Here is a 16,573-nt window from a genome sequence, read left to right as displayed (position 1 = left end):
AGGTGCTGATGCGGTGCTTGAGAGCCAGACGGGCTGCTGCCCTCTGGAGCAGGCTAATGGCATGGTACACTTCTCTTTAGTGAGGAATGGGGGTCTGGCAAGGTGCTGATGCGGTGGTTGAGAGCCAGACGGGCTGCTGCGCTCTGGAGCAGGATGATGGCATGGTACACTTCTCTTTAGTGAGGAATGGGGGTCTGGCAAGGTGCTGATGCGGGGGTTGAGAGCCAGACGGGCTGCTGCGCTCTGAAGCAGGCTGATGGCATGGTACACTTCTCTTTAGTGAGGGATGGGGGTCTGGCTAGGTGCTGATGCGGTGCTTGAGAGCCAGACGGGCTGCTGCGCTCTGGAGCAGGCTGGTGGCATGGTACACTTCTCTTTAGTGAGGAATTGGGGTCTGGCAAGGTGCTGATGCGGTGGTTGAGAGCCAGACGGGCTGCTGCCCTCTGGAGCAGGCTGATGGCATGGTACACTTCTCTTTAGTGAGGAATGGGGGTCTGGCAAGGTGCTGATGCGGTGGTTGAGAGCCAGACGGGCTGCTGCCCTCTGGAGCAGGCTGATGGCATGGTACACTTCTCTTTAGTGAGGAATGGGGGCCTGGCAAGGTGCTGATGCGGTGGTTGAGAGCCAGACGGGCTGCTGCCCTCTGGAGCAGGCTGATGGCATGGTACACTTCTCTTTAGTGAGGAATGGGGGTCTGGCAAGGTGCTGATGCGGTGGTTGAGAGCCAGACGGGCTGCTGCCCTCTGGAGCAGGCTGATGGCATGGTACACTTCTCTTTAGTGAGGAATGGGGGTCTGGCAAGGTGCTGATGCGGTGGTTGAGAGCCAGATGGGCTCCTGCCCTCTGGAGCAGGCTGATGGCATGGTACACTTCTCTTTAGTGAGGGATGGGGGTCCGGCTAGGTGCTGATGCAGGGGTTGAGAGCCAGACGGGCTGCTGCGCTCTGGAGCAGGCTGGTGGCATGGTACACTTCTCTTTAGTGAGGAGTGGGGGTCTGTCAAGGTGCTGATGCGGTGCTTGAGAGCCAGACGGGCTGCTGCGCTCTGGAGCATGCTGGTGGCATGGTACACTTCTCTTTAGTGAGGAGTGTGGGTCTGGCAAGGTGCTGATGCGGTGGTTGAGAGCCAGACGGGCTGCTGCCCTCTGGAGCAGGCTGATGGCATGGTAGACTTCTCTTTAGTGAGGGATGGGGGTCTGGCTAGGTGCTGATGTAGGGGTTGAGAGCCAGACGGGCTGCTGCCCTCTGGAGCAGGCTGATGGCATGGTACACTTCTCTTTAGTGAGGAGTGGGGGTCTGTCAAGGTGCTGATGCGGGGGTTGAGAGCCAGACCGGCTGCAGCGCTCTGGAGCAGGCTGATGGCCTGGTACACTTCTCTTTAGTGAGGGATGGGGGTCTGGCTAGGTGCTGATGTGGGGGTTGAGAGCCAGACGGGCTGCTGCGCTCTGGAGCAGGCTGATGGCATGGTACACTTCTCTTTAGTGAGGAGTGGGGGTCTGGCAAGGTGCTGATGCGGAGGTTGAGAGCCAGACGGGCTGCTGCGCTCTGGAGCAGGCTGATGGCATGGTAAACTTCTCTTTAGTGAGGAGTGGGGGTCTGGCAAGGTGCTGATGCGGGGGTTGAGAGCCAGACGGGCTGCTGCGCTCTGGAGCAGGCTGATGGCATGGTACACTTCTCTTTAGTGAGGAGTGGGGGTCTGGCAAGGTGCTGATGCGGGGGTTGAGAGCCAGACGGGCTGCTGCGCTCTGGAGCAGGCTGATGGCATGGTACACTTCTCTTTAGTGAGGAGTGGGGGTCTGGCTAGGTGCTGATGCGGTGCTTGAGAGCCAGACGGGCTGCTGCGCTCTGGAGCAGGCTGATGGCATGGTACACTTCTCTTTAGTGAGGAATGGGGGTCTGGCAAGATGCTGATGCGGTGCTTGAGAGCCAGACGGGCTGCTGCGCTCTGGAGCAGGCTGATGGCATGGTACACTTCTCTTTAGTGAGGGATGGGGGTCTGGCTAGGTGCTGATGCGGTGCTTGAGAGCCAGACGGGCTGCTGCCCTCTGGAGCAGGCTGATGGCATGGTACACTTCTCTTTAGTGAGGAGTGGGGGTCAGGCAAGGTGCTGGTGCGGTGGTTGAGAGTCAGACGGGCTGCTGCGCTCTGGAGCAGGCTGATGGCATGGTACACTTCTCTTTAGTGAGGAATGGGGGTCTATCAAGGTGCTGATGCGGGGTTGAGAGCCAGACGGGCTGCTGCCCTCTGGAGCAGGCTGATGGCATGGTACACTTCTCTTTAGTGAGGAATGGGGGTCTGGCAAGGTGCTGATGCGGGGGTTGAGAGCCAGACGGGCTGCTGCGCTCTGGAGCAGGCTGATGGCATGGTACACTTCTCTTTAGTGAGGAGTGGGGGTCTGGCAAGGTGCTGATGCAGGGGATGAGAGCCAGACGGGCTGCTGCGCTCTGGAGCAGGCTGATGGCATGGTACACTTCTCTTTAGTGAGGAGTGGGGGTCTGGCAAGGTGCTGATGTGGGGGTTGAGAGCCAGACGGGCTGCTGCGCTCTGGAGCAGGCTGATGGCATGGTCCACTTCTCTTTAGTGAGGAGTGGGGGTCTGGCTAGGTGCTGATGCGGTGCTTTAGAGCCAGACGGGCTGCTGCGCTCTGGAGCAGGCTGATGGCATGGTACACTTCTCTTTAGTGAGGAGTGGGGGTCTGGCTAGGTGCTGATGCGGTGCTTGAGAGCCAGAGGGGCTGCTGCGCTCTGGAGCAGGCTGGTGGCATGGTACACTTCTCTTTAGTGAGGAGTGGGGGTCTGTCAAGGTGCTGGTGCGGTGGTTGAGAGCCAGACGGGCTGCTGCGCTCTGGAGCAGGCTGGTGGCATGGTACACTTCTCTTTAGTGAGGAATGGGGGCCTGGCAAGGTGCTGATGCGGTGGTTGAGAGCCAGGCGGGCTGCTGCGCTCTGGAGCAGGCTGATGGCATGGTACACTTCTCTTTAGTGAGGAGTGGGGGTCTGGCAAGGTGCTGGTGCGGTGGTTGAGAGCCAGACGGGCTGCTGCGCTCTGGAGCAGGCTGGTGGCATGGTACACTTCTCTTTAGTGAGGAATGGGGGCCTGGCAAGGTGCTGATGCGGTGGTTGAGAGCCAGACGCGCTGCTGCGCTCTGGAGCAGGCTGATGGCATGGTACACTTCTCTTTAGTGAGGAATGGGGGCCTGGCAAGGTGCTGATGCGGTGGTTGAGAGCCAGACGGGCTGCTGCGCTCTGGAGCAGGCTGATGGCATGGTACACTTCTCTTTAGTGAGGAGTGGGGGTCTGGCTAGGTGCTGATGTGGGGGTTGAGAGCCAGACGGGCTGCTGCCCTCTGGAGCAGGCTGATGGCATGGTACACTTCTCTTTAGTGAGGAGTGGGGTTCTGGCAAGGTGCTGATGCGGTGCTTGAGAGCCAGACGGGCTGCTGCGCTCTGGAGCAGGCTGGTGGCATGGTACACTTCTCTTTAGTGAGGAGTGGGGGTCTGTCAAGGTGCTGATGCGGGGGTTGAGAGCCAGACGGGCTGCTGCGCTCTGGAGCAGGCTGATGGTCTGGTACACTTCTCTTTAGTGAGGAGTGGGGGCCTGGCAAGGTGCTGATGCGGTGGTTGAGAGCCAGGCGGGCTGCTGCGCTCTGGAGCAGGCTGGTGGCATGGTACACTTCTCTTTAGTGAGGAATGGGGGTCTGGCAAGGTGCTGATGCGGTGGTTGAGAGCCAGACGGGCGGCTGCGCTCTGAAGCGGGCTGATGGCATGGTACACTTCTCTTTAGTGAGGGATGGGGGTCTGGATAGGAGCTGATGCGGTGGTTGAGAGCCAGACGGGCTGCTGCCCTCTGGAGCAGGCTGATGGCATGGTACACTTCTCTTTAGTGAGGGATGGGGGTCTGGCTAGGTGCTGATGCGGTGCTTGAGAGCCAGACGGGCTGCTGCCCTCTGGAGCAGGCTGATGGCATGGTACACTTCTCTTTAGTGAGGAATGGGGGTCTGGCAAGGTACTGATGCGGTGGTTGAGAGCCAGACGGGCTGCTGCGCTCTGGAGCAGGCTGATGGCATGGTACACTTCTCTTTAGTGAGGAATGGGGGTCTGGCAAGGTGCTGATGCGGGGGTTGAGAGCCAGACGGGCTGCTGCGCTCTGAAGCAGGCTGATGGCATGGTACACTTCTCTTTAGTGAGGGATGGGGGTCTGGCTAGGTGCTGATTCGGTGCTTGAGAGCCAGACGGGCTGCTGCGCTCTGGAGCAGGCTGGCGGCATGGTACACTTCTCTTTAGTGAGGAATTGGGGTCTGGCAAGGTGCTGATGCGGTGGTTGAGAGCCAGACGGGCTGCTGCCCTCTGGAGCAGGCTGATGGCATGGTACACTTCTCTTTAGTGAGGAATGGGGGTCTGGCAAGGTGCTGATGCGGTGGTTGAGAGCCAGACGGGCTGCTGCCCTCTGGAGCAGGCTGATGGCATGGTACACTTCTCTTTAGTGAGGAATGGGGGCCTGGCAAGGTGCTGATGCGGTGGTTGAGAGCCAGACGGGCTGCTGCCCTCTGGAGCAGGCTGATGGCATGGTACACTTCTCTTTAGTGAGGAATGGGGGTCTGGCAAGGTGCTTATGCGGTGGTTGAGAGCCAGACGGGCTGCTGCCCTCTGGAGCAGTCTGATGGCATGGTACACTTCTCTTTAGTGAGGAATGGGGGTCTGGCAAGGTGCTGATGCGGTGGTTGAGAGCCAGACGGGCTGCGGCCCTCTGGAGCAGGCTGATGGCATGGTACACTTCTCTTTAGTGAGGGATGGGGGTCTGGCTAGGTGCTGATGCGGGGGTTGAGAGCCAGACGGGCTGCTGCGCTCTGGAGCAGGCTGGTGGCATGGTACACTTCTCTTTAGTGAGGAGTGGGGGTCTGTCAAGGTGCTGATGCGGTGCTTGAGAGCCAGACGGGCTGCTGCGCTCTGGAGCAGGCTGGTGGCATGGTACACTTCTCTTTAGTGAGGAGTGTGGGTCTGGCAAGGTGCTGATGCGGTGGTTGAGAGCCAGACGGGCTGCTGCACTCTGGAGCAGGCTGATGGCATGGTACACTTCTCTTTAGTGAGGGATGGGGGTCTGGCTAGGTGCTGATGTGGGGGTTGAGAGCCAGACGGGCTGCTGCCCTCTGGAGCAGGCTGATGGCATGGTACACTTCTCTTTAGTGAGGAGTGGGGGTCTGTCAAGGTGCTGATGCGGGGGTTGAGAGCCAGACGGGCTGCTGCGCTCTGGAGCAGGCTGATGGCCTGGCACACTTCTCTTTAGTGAGGGATGGGGGTCTGGCTAGGTGCTGATGTGGGGGTTGAGAGCCAGACGGGCTGCTGCGCTCTGGAGCAGGCTGATGGCATGGTACACTTCTCTTTAGTGAGGAGTGGGGGTCAGGCAAGGTGCTGATGCGGGGGTTGAGAGCCAGAGGGGCTGCTGCGCTCTGGAGCAGGCTGATGGCATGGTAAACTTCTCTTTAGTGAGGAGTGGGGGTCTGGCAAGGTGCTGATGCGGGGGTTGAGAGCCAGACGGGCTGCTGCGCTCTGGAGCAGGCTGATGGCATGGTACACTTCTCTTTAGTGAGGAGTGGGGGTCTGGCAAGGTGCTGATGCGGGGGTTGAGAGCCAGACGGGCTGCTGCGCTCTGGAGCAGGCTGATGGCATGGTACACTTCTCTTTAGTGAGGAGTGGGGGTCTGGCTAGGTGCTGATGCGGTGCTTGAGAGCCAGACGGGCTGCTGCGCTCTGGAGCAGGCTGATGGCATGGTACAGTTCTCTTTAGTGAGGAATGGGGGTCTGGCAAGGTGCTGATGCGGTGCTTGAGAGCCAGACGGGCTGCTGCGCTCTGGAGCAGGCTGATGGCATGGTACACTTCTCTTTAGTGAGGAGTGGGGGTCTATCAAGGTGCTGATGCGGGGGTTGAGAGCCAGACGGGCTGCTGCGCTCTGGAGCAGGCTGATGGCATGGTACACTTCTCTTTAGTGAGGAGTGGGGGTCTGGCAAGGTGCTGGTGCGGTGGTTGAGAGCCAGACGGGCTGCTGCGCTCTGGAGCAGGCTGATGGCATGGTACACTTCTCTTTAGTGAGCAATGGGGGTCTGTCAAGGTGCTGATGCGGGGGTTGAGAGCCAGACTGGCTGCTGCCCTCTGGAGCAGGCTGATGGCATGGTACACTTCTCTTTAGTGAGGAATGGGGGTCTGGCAAGGTGCTGATGCGGGGGTTGAGAGCCAGACGGGCTGCTGCGCTCTGGAGCAGGCTGATGGCATGGTACACTTCTCTTTAGTGTGGAGTGGAGGTCTGGCTAGGTGCTGATGTGGGGGTTGAGAGCCAGAGGGGCTGCTGCGCTCTGGAGCAGGCTGATGGCATGGTACACTTCTCTTTAGTGAGGAGTGGGGGTCTGGCAAGGTGCTGATGCGGGGGTTGAGAGCCAGACGGGCTGCTGCGCTCTGGAGCAGGCTGATGGCATGGTACACTTCTCTTTAGTGAGGAGTGGGGGTCTGGCAAGGTGCTGATGCGGGGGTTGAGAGCCAGGCGGGCTGCTGCGCTCTGGAGCAGGCTGATGGCATGGTCCACTTCTCTTTAGTGAGGAGTGGGGGTCTGGCAAGGTGCTGATGCGGGGGTTGAGAGCCAGACGGGCTGCTGCGCTCTGGAGCAGGCTGATGGCATGGTACACTTCTCTTTAGTGAGGAGTGGGGGTCTGGCTAGGTGCTGATGCGGTGCTTGAGAGCCAGACGGGCTGCTGCGCTCTGGAGCAGGCTGATGGCATGGTACACTTCTCTTTAGTGAGGAATGGGGGTCTTGCAAGGTGCTGATGCGGTGCTTGAGAGCCAGACGGGCTGCTGCGCTCTGGAGCAGGCTGATGGCATGGTACACTTCTCTTTAGTGAGGAGTGGGGGTCTGGCAAGGTGCTGATGCGGGGGTTGAGAGCCAGACGGGCTGCTGCGCTCTGGAGCAGGCTGATGGCATGGTACACTTCTCTTTAGTGAGGAGGGGGGGTCTGTCAAGGTGCTGATGCGGGCGTTGAGAGCCAGACGGGCTGCTGCGCTCTGGAGCAGGCTGATGGCATGGTACACTTCTCTTTAGTGAGGAGTGGGGGTCTGGCAAGGTGCTGGTGCGGTGGTTGAGAGCCAGACGGGCTGCTGCGCTCTGGAGCAGGCTGATGGCATGATACACTTCTCTTTAGTGAGGAATGGGGGTCTGTCAAGGTGCTGATGCGGGTGTTGAGAGCCAGACGGGCTGCTGCCCTCTGGAGCAGGCTGATGGCATGGTACACTTCTCTTTAGTGAGGAATGGGGGTCTGGCAAGGTGCTGATGCGGTGGTTGAAAGCCAGACGAGCTGCTGCGCTCTGGAGCAGGCTGATGGCATGGTACACTTCTCTTTAGTGAGGAATGGGGGTCTGGCAAGGTGCTGGTGCGGTGGTTGAGAGCCAGACGCGCTGCTGCGCTCTGGAGCATGCTGATGGCATGGTACACTTCTCTTTAGTGAGGAGTGGGGGTCTGTCAAGGTGCTGATGCGGTGGTTGAGAGCCAGACGCGCTGCTGCGCTCTGGAGCAGGCTGATGGCATGGTACACTTCTCTTTAGTGAGGAGTGGGGGTCTGTCAAGGTGCTGATGCGGGGGTTGAGAGCCAGACGGGCTGCTGCCCTCTGGAGCAGGCTGATGGCATGGTACACTTCTCTTTAGTGAGGAATGGGGGTCTGGCAAGGTGCTGGTGTGGTGGTTGAGAGCCAGACGGGCTGCTGCCCTCTGGAGCAGGCTGATGGCATGGTACACTTCTCTTTAGTGAGGAATGGGGGTCTGTCAAGGTGCTGATGCGGGGGTTGATTGTGTTGAGAAGTGTCCGCTTCTGTTGTTGGCTTTCTTCATAGTCCTCTGCTTTGGCTGATGTGATGAACTGCATGTTGCACGGAGGAACTGCAGTAACATGAGCTCTATTTTTCCCTTTTTCTTTCCTGACTGCCGATGGACTGTTTGTTGTCATCAAGGTCTTTGGAGTACCAGGGGGCTGGAGGCTCGGTTGGCACCTGCGTGTTTTAATTGGGGCATGGGTGTTCACATAGTTTTCCATCCATGATTGTGCTGAACACCTCGAATTCTCTCAAGCCCAAAATGAATCCATTTTTATATTCTGACTCTGCACAAACACTTACTGTACAATATGAATCACTTGTGTTCAGGTGGACTGGTTTCTACTTCCTTATGTTCACTTTTCAGAACCCCTGAATTAGGAATGGTGTATCCATCGTTACCAGTGGAGTGGACGCAGTTTAAGACAGCCATGCTTTCATGTGTCTCCTCACAGGTATGGCCGGAGAACCATGGTCCTGGTGTGCTGTGTGTGCACAGTGATTTGTGAGATGGCCGCTGCAGCATCTGTCAATTTCCCCATGTTTGCAGTTTTCCATTCTCTATCTGGGGTGGTGCTGTCTGGATTTCCAATGATTACAACATCTTTAGGTAAGTTTGTTTGTTTGAGCAGAGTGTTTGTACCAGTGTTGAATTGGGACCAATAAAGGCCGCAGCGCCCAAGAACCGCGCCTCACATTTGTTCATCGCACCCTTTAGCTTGCTTAGTACAGGAGGTAATTTGTGAAGACATACCAGCCTGTTTCTCTTTCTTTTCTCTCCTCCCTCCTTTTCCTGTCTGTACTTGTATTTTTTATGCTTGGTGTAGATGATAGCACCTGCGCCCCACTCCTTCTCCCAACCCCTTTTGCTGCTCCCTAATAATGATTAAACTCCCATTGACCGTCCTATGGCTGGCTCCTCTCTGCTGCCTCTGGAAAGGTTGCACTGATGGCTCACTCACACGTCCCCTGTTCTAACAGCACTCTGAGCCTTGATTGTCCTACTGTGCAGAACCCTAAAGCAGACAAGTGGTGGGGAGGATGGTTTGTAAACCCCCCTGCTAATGGGCAAACACCAACACTTGTTAAAACATATAGGGTCTTGCTGACAAACCTTACCTTTACTGTGGCGTTACCAGCATCCACTCCCTGACATCTGATGGAGCTTGAGCCGCAGAAGCAGAAAAAATCCCTTCACTCTGCCCTGCTAAAGGTTTAAGTCAAGAGTTCAAGTAAGAAGAAAATAAAGTTGATTTTTACATGACCCTCCTAACATGCACCAGAGCTTGGATCAGTGACCTCTGGTGGCATGTCAGAAGTTCCAGTGCCCAGTGCCAGTGAAGGCCCCTTGCACAGCTGCCCAGCGCCAGTGAAGGCCCCTTGCACAGGCAGCCCAGTGCCAGTGAAGGCCCCTTGCACAGCTGCCCAGCGCCAGTGAAGGCCCCTTGCACAGCTGCCCAGCGCCAGTGAAGGCCCCTTGCACAGCGCCAGTGAAGGCCCCTTGCACAGCTGCCCAGTGCCAGTGAAGGCCCCTTGCACAGCTGCCCAGCGCCAGTGAAGGCCCCTTGCACAGCTGCCCAGCGCCAGTGAAGGCCCCTTGCACAGCGCCAGTGAAGGCCCCTTGCACAGCTGCCCAGTGCCAGAGAAGGCCCCTTGCACAGCTGCCCAGTGCCAGTGAAGGCCCCTTGCACAGCTGCCCAGCGCCAGTGAAGGCCCCTTGCACAGCTGCCCAGTGCCAGTGAAGGCCCCTTGCACAGCGCCAGTGAAGGCCCCTTGCACAGCTGCCCAGTGCCAGAGAAGGCCCCTTGCACAGCTGCCCAGCGCCAGTGAAGGCCCCTTGCACAGCTGCCCAGTGCCAGTGAAGGCCCCTTGCACAGCTGCCCAGTGCCAGAGAAGGCCCCTTGCACAGCTGCCCAGTGCCAGTGAAGGCCCCTTGCACAGCTGCCCAGTGCCAGAGAAGGCCCCTTGCACAGCTGCCCAGTGCCAGTGAAGGCACCCTTGCAAAGCAATTGTTTCAATTAGCTGGGCTGTAGAATAGCAGGAAGCGATGGCAGCGTCTCCAATGCAGGAATCTTTGGGCAGTGTGGCACTTCTGCTTTGTGTCAATAACTTTAAAGTCCAATGGTACAATTGTATACGAAAGAGGCCCTTGACATTACTACCCCACAGAATAATCGTACAGTTATATTAACAAGAACATAATATTAGAGTGTCTTGGCTATAGGAATATGTTGATGTCCCTTTTCTTCACGCCGTCTGTCTCTTTTCATGCACCTCTCCATATTTTGTCTCTTGCACTCTGTTTCCCCCATGCCCCAATTGAAAGAGCAGGAGATAGAGAATAATTTGTACTAGATTCAAGTAGAATAGTCTTACTAGTTGACTCATCTTTAAGGACGTCTTAGAGGAGGATGAGGGTCTGCTTTAGAGTTTAGCAGACAGGCACTCCATCACAAACGTGACCGGTATGGTACTTACCTTATTACAAGTGCATTATACCCCAATACACTTGTAAGAAGGCTGTCAGGATGTTTGTGTCAGAGTACACACCCGCCAATCTTTAATGATGGTCCCAAATTCCTGAAGAGTACACACACAAACGCACACATAGACCACACAAACAAACACGCATGCACGCACACACGTACACATGCGTGCACACACATACACAAACACACAAACCTGCATATTGCAAGTTTTCATGTTATAAGCCTTGAAGTGATGAGAGGCAGAGGAAGCCACCAAGATGTTGCATTGACCCTGCCTGCAGCTTACCATGAGCTCACTGAGATGAGTTGCTCAAGTGCTTCCATTAATAAGACCACTCAGTCAGGTCACGTAGCTAGTGAAGTTCTCAGATTCCAACTCGGGGAAGATCTATCAGATTTTAAACAAATTTGCTGTAAAGATCTGTGAATAATCCAAGTCATATTATTTTGCCTGAAACAAACAGTTGTAGCATTCTGTAGGCCTTAAGTTCAGATCTCAGAAAAAGTTCAGTGGGAAGCAACATGGGTGGAAGGTGATATCAGGAGTGATATGTAGGGCAAGCTGCATGAACAAAAATGGATTATGAATAGAATGAGGGTCCCTTTCAATTGATCTTGCATGGGGACCTCACTATGTTTCTTTCCATCATGGAAAAGGATTTTTATTAGGGGCCACACAGTCATGTCCTGCAGGGATCTTTCAATCTGACTCTCGAAAAAGGCAGATCATTCCTTCCAATCACCAACTTTCTGAGAGCCAGCAAAGTCGCACTCAGATGAGGCCATCCATGTCAGATCATTTTGAATGGGGAAAACAGCGTCACCATCCCAAATCCCTGGCAGCAGCTAAAGAAGCTTTGCTGTCCCAGATGACACTTGGACATGGCGGCACCAATGACATAGAAAGCAATAGAAGAAGGTTCTTTGGCAAAAGGGAAATTATCAAACCCTTGATGGAGACAATGCACAGGGAGGAGACACAGCAGGCCCAGCTGGCAGGATCTTCCTTTCTGGGGAACAAAGGGGGGTTCCTCATCAGCAGAGGACATTGATTTACATTACTTGAAGTCACACCTGACAGTTTCATACTCTTCCCATTACAATCTAATTGGCCACCAAACCCCAATCGGGTTTATGGGAGGGCGGTGCTATTGAAAGGTTATGTTGGTTATGCATTTGTTTTGAAAAGGGGTGTATTGTGTTTTATCTACAAAGTACCTGTATGAGCTAGGAGGAAGGAGAAGTAGAAACTGAGGTGGAGGAAGATACAGACTCAATTTGAAAGTGATGGCTAAAGACCATCAATGAACCTGGCCTCAGTGATGCAGCAAAACACTTATTCACTTATGCACTTAGCATTCTTGGGAAACTAAAGAGGATGTTTGCTTTTTTGCAAAAGAAACCTGCTAAGAAAAAATATTTGGCTGTTGAGGACCCGTTCTTTCACTGGAAAACTGTGAGCCGCTGTTTAACCTAAGACTGTGGGGGTAGGGACACTAGTAGTGGCGCACACAGAAATCCCTCAGTGTAGCTCCCTTTCAGATAATGGAGGGAGGGACACTATAGTGAATGGCCTCCCAAGAAGAAGAAGAATCTCACTGGCTTCGGTATATGAGCAGAGCTCTGGTCAAGAGCACTTTCTTCGCAGCATGCTCCAGGAATTGATTTCAATGGTTACATGACCTCTAGTGATTAGGGAAATAGAAATCTAGTGATAGATGAGGACGGAAATAAAACTGCCCAGAAATATGGAGGTACGATATGTCTATTAAAAGAAGGGAAGAGATGGCCTTCAGATGTGTGCTTAATGGACACATTGTCATCCCTAAACATCTAGGTACATGTTAAAGATGGTGCAGTACCTACGGTAGCAATCTGGGTGAGAGAGACAATGAACCAGATTTCTCTCTTCAGAATGAATTTGTCTCTGACATGGTGCAGCACAAAACTAGTGTTAAAGAATTGGATCTCACTGACTCAGCTCACAGACGACAGGGAGGACAGAGTACGAGTGTAGAATACTAGCTGGAATGAGAATATTCCAAATTTAAGCATTAAGAGGCTTACGTGGCCTGACAGTGTAGGTAGCTGCATTGAGTCTTGATACAATATGGATTTCAGCTGAGGGCCATAGGATGCCACCACAAACCAAGTTGGTCAGAATCTAAGGAGATAAGCAAAATAAGAATGCCCGGGGGTATAAAGTAGGAAACAGCACACGAGGAGTCGGGAGGCCTAATGGAAATTTAACCATGAAGAAACTGAGCGGGAATAAACCAACCAACGAGAGGGTCAGAAAATAGGTATGAAATGGTACACAACTCATAACATGCTGCCAGGAGAAGCCTACATTTCATGTATGGTCTTCAATACAGCTCTTCCTCAAGCTGTGCGGTGTATAAAGTGCTCAATAGCTTATCGTATGAAGTTTCTAATATACTTAACACTCAATAACCATGAAATTAAAGATAAATAAGATAATTAAAGGCTGCCATTGTAAAATCATTTTTTTTTTTTTTTAATTTGAAAATATCTTTATTGAAAAATGTTTGTAAAAGAACAGACAGGAGCAGGGAACCAGACTGGCATCCCGGTGTACAGGAGATGGAATGCAAATGGGCCAAAAGGCGAATGCCAGCATTAGTCGCATGTGTTAACATTGAAGTAATCAATTATTCCCCGTCTCCAGAAAGGAAGGAAGAAAGAAAGAGAAAGGAGGAGAAGAGGAATCTTTTAAGTGTTAAATCTAAAAACACCATCTTTGTGAAAACTGAGACTGAGGGCCTGGATCAGATCTTGGCAGATGGGTTACTCCATCACAACAGTGGTGAATATCTCGTCCACCTAAATATAAATCCCAATAAATCTTATGGGATTGATATTTCGGCGGATGGGCTATCCATCACCGTTGAGGCAGACCCGGCCGCCAAGATATAAATCAGGCCCTAAGTATAAATGGAATGTCCACACAATAAATAAAGTTCCATGTGCTTGAGGGAACAAATCATGATTCAAAATATTATGCTTAAGATAAAATGTATAATCCAGACCGCAATGAAACACATTAAAGAAAACAAGATAATTCAATACGATTATTGAACCCCTTTGGTTGCAATGTGTCCAGTCTTTTTATCCAGTAGTGCTATGTTATGTTATGGAAAACTATACACTCATTTATGAAAATGTAATCACGTCACTATTAGCGAAATCGCCCATCATGAACTCCACATCAACCACGACTCACAAATACATAGTCAGGCAAGCTCTGAGACCCAGGTCCGGGGTTACTGATTTATGGGTCTCAGGTGGGATGGTGTGTAACTGGCAGATAACTGCACGAACAGGAAACCCTATATCAATCCCACAGATAAGCACAGTGACCTTACAATGGTCAAGCGAGAATGACCAATAAAGCATACATGGTCAGAGGGGGTACACATGCTCCGAAAAAAGACATAAAGTCAGATGCCACATGAGGTAGGAACATATAGCCAATCAGAACACAGCACACGTATTTATCATTATGCTCCCCATGCTGGACATCGGGACAAGTTACCTACTGGCCACATTGTGTCCACGCAAGGTCGAGGCCCAGCTGTAGTAACCATTTGACAATTCATTTACGACTCTAAGTCTGCAACCAATATGCCTCACCATATATGGTTTGCCGGAGAACATTAAAACCTGCTGAAAATTGTATTTTACAAGGTTGCCAACTGAATGTAAAATGTGACAGTCCTCAGACGCTGTGCCTGTAACTGTCCTCCCGGCTGATAAGTTCAATTAAACAAATTGTTCCTGTTTTGCCAAACCCCTCTTTTCTTTTTATTTTTTTGTTGTCAAATGTATTTTTATTAAATGTTTTTGCACAATAATAAAAGACAGGCAGAATAATACAGTTTCCAAAAATCGTCGGATATTGCTTACATTCAAGTCATTCAAGAGATCCTTCAACCTCGTCAGACCCAGCATATTTCTTGTATTATCTGCAAATCTAAGCCTGGTCGTTGTCAAGCTTGATTACATGTATCATTGGAGTATACTCCAGCCTAGAATAACAAAACTCAGGTGATTCATTAGGTAACATAGTATATATCCTACACATTCTAGAGTTGGTGGCATTAACGCAGAGCACAACACCCTATACCCATCCATGTCGAGATTGTGACAGTGCAGATACAGTTTCTAATAATGTAAAGGCAGCCTATAACCATGGCGGAGGCATTCAGTCCACCTGTGTTCTAATGACCAATAACGATTGGAACCCTACCAACGTGGAGGGTAATATAACTCTCCTTCCTCCTAAACCAACAAAAAAGGTAGAATGGTGGTGGTGTCAGATGTGCAGTGTAGTAGGCAGGTGGGCCAGATCGGAGCGGAGGCACATGTTGTTGTATGGGTGGTTGCTGTCGTCACCATAGAGCTGGCGGAGTGTGTCACCCAGAGCAGTGCTAAAGTGTTGGTGATTTATGACCTAGAACTGAAAAAGATGCATATCTCTGATGGAAGGTGGGCATACTGCTAGAGGAAGCCCGTGAGTCAGATAGGAAACTAGTGGACCCCATTTATATTCAAAATTGTTATAGTCGTCACTGAAGATATCCGTCACCCTCTCTGGACAAAGTATTCTCCAGAGCCGAGCTTGCCACATTGAAAGGGTGGGGGCCGCAGTCTTCTTCCAAACCGCCGCAATGGGGATTTTGGCCACCCCTAAGCAGGACCAGAGAATGGCCTTGTCTGCCTTGGTCTGGTATGTCAGAGAGGGGTCTCTAATGCCCAGAAGTACTCCCTCAATTGTTGTTGGTATGGGGTATCCCAAAATTGTTTTGATATGAGCTTGTATCTCCTCCCAGAAGGGTCTAAGCACAGGGTAGTCCCACCAAATGTGTTGAAAGTCGCCAAGGAGGCCACAGCCCCTCCAGCACATGTCATATGTATTCGGGAATGTTTTTGTAAGCTTGGTGGGGTATAGGTGCCAGTCTGACATAGTTTTTAGGTGAGCCTCCCGCAGTTCCAGGGAGTGGTTGAATTTGGCTGTCTGATCATATCCGGCCCATTCACTTTCGGTTATGTCTCTCTGAGTTATCCCTTCCCACATGGCCATGTATCTCGGTCTTGGTGCTATGGTGGAAGCTACTAGGATCTTACATAACAAAGAGATGGCCCCTTTCATAGAGATAGCTGTTTGAATGAATTTTTCAAGTTCAGTTTTCTCTCGTGTGGCAGCGTCATGGATCTGAGGTGTGAGAGCCCAGTGCTTGAGTTGAAGGTAGTGATAGTGTTCCTCGGGGCCTAAATGAAATTCTCTCCTGCAGGTCTCAAAAGTTAGGATGTCAAAGTTGTGAAATAGATCTTGTGACATAAGGCATCCCCCCTCCTTCCGAGCGTCAAAGGGCCCTTCACTAAGAGCTGGTAGGAATGCCGAGTTGAAGTGAATTGGCGTATGTGGTGAGGGAAACGTATTCCATTCAGCCCCCGCCAAGATAGAGTCCCAAGTCCTCAGAACAGTGCATGTGGGGGTGCTAATATAGGCATTGGCTGGCCTGTCCTGTTTGGGTTTCCATAATAAATCCCATATCGACCTCCCCACAATGGCCCTATACATATGCAACCAATGTTTTTCTGAGACCCGTTTGGACCATTCTGTCGCTATCCGGAGTTGTGCGGCCTTGTAGTAGAGGCCAAAGTCGGGTAATCCTATACCCCCTCGTCCCTTGGTCACCGTAGCAAGTGAAACGGTAGGTGTGCTTGGCCGCCTTGTCAGACCAAATGAGTAATTATGGATCGCAGATGAGGTAGGAGGTCTCTGGCAAGTTGTCTATTGTTTTTTAAGGTATATCATACTCAAGTCACATTTTGGCAAGCCAGCCAGGAGGGATTGGGACCTTGTACTCGATTGCAGCTGAAGGAAGGGGACCCAACCCGGACAGATTGACATTGCACAAAGACAAAGTTGGGCAGACACAGCAATTGATTGGATGTTCTGCTGAATCCGCAGGGCAGAGGTCCGTCCTGAAGCAGCCATCACAGAGGGTAAAAGACCACGTTTGAGCCTGAAACATTGTGGGTTTTTTAAGAGCACCCTGCCACCAGACAGAGTCTGGCATTGTACCTATTTTATATGTCCCAACTGTATCAGTTGTAAGGCAGCCTCAGAGGCAATCCTGAAGAAGCCACCTTTTTTTGTGATAGTTAATACACTAGGAAATCTGAATATATATATATTTATTTATTTATGTAG

At 52.4% G+C, this 16,573-nt stretch overlaps 1 protein-coding gene across 1 annotated transcript in view; it reads left to right on the top strand.

The window, feature by feature from the left end:
* Positions 1-16,573, top strand: part of LOC146813695 (solute carrier family 22 member 7-like) — a 406,693-nt gene that overhangs the window by 134,183 nt on the left and 255,937 nt on the right. Inside the window, exon 4 of the mRNA XM_085609108.1 lies at positions 8,299-8,453. Within this exon, the coding sequence (XP_085465234.1) occupies positions 8,299-8,453 (155 nt within the window). The remainder of the gene's footprint in view (positions 1-8,298; positions 8,454-16,573) is intronic.

The sequence above is a fragment of the Triturus cristatus genome, chromosome 6, assembly GCF_964204655.1.
Source record: "Triturus cristatus chromosome 6, aTriCri1.1, whole genome shotgun sequence".
Taxonomy (NCBI): Eukaryota; Metazoa; Chordata; class Amphibia; order Caudata; family Salamandridae; genus Triturus; species Triturus cristatus.
This window is presented reverse-complemented; position numbering and strand designations above follow the sequence as displayed.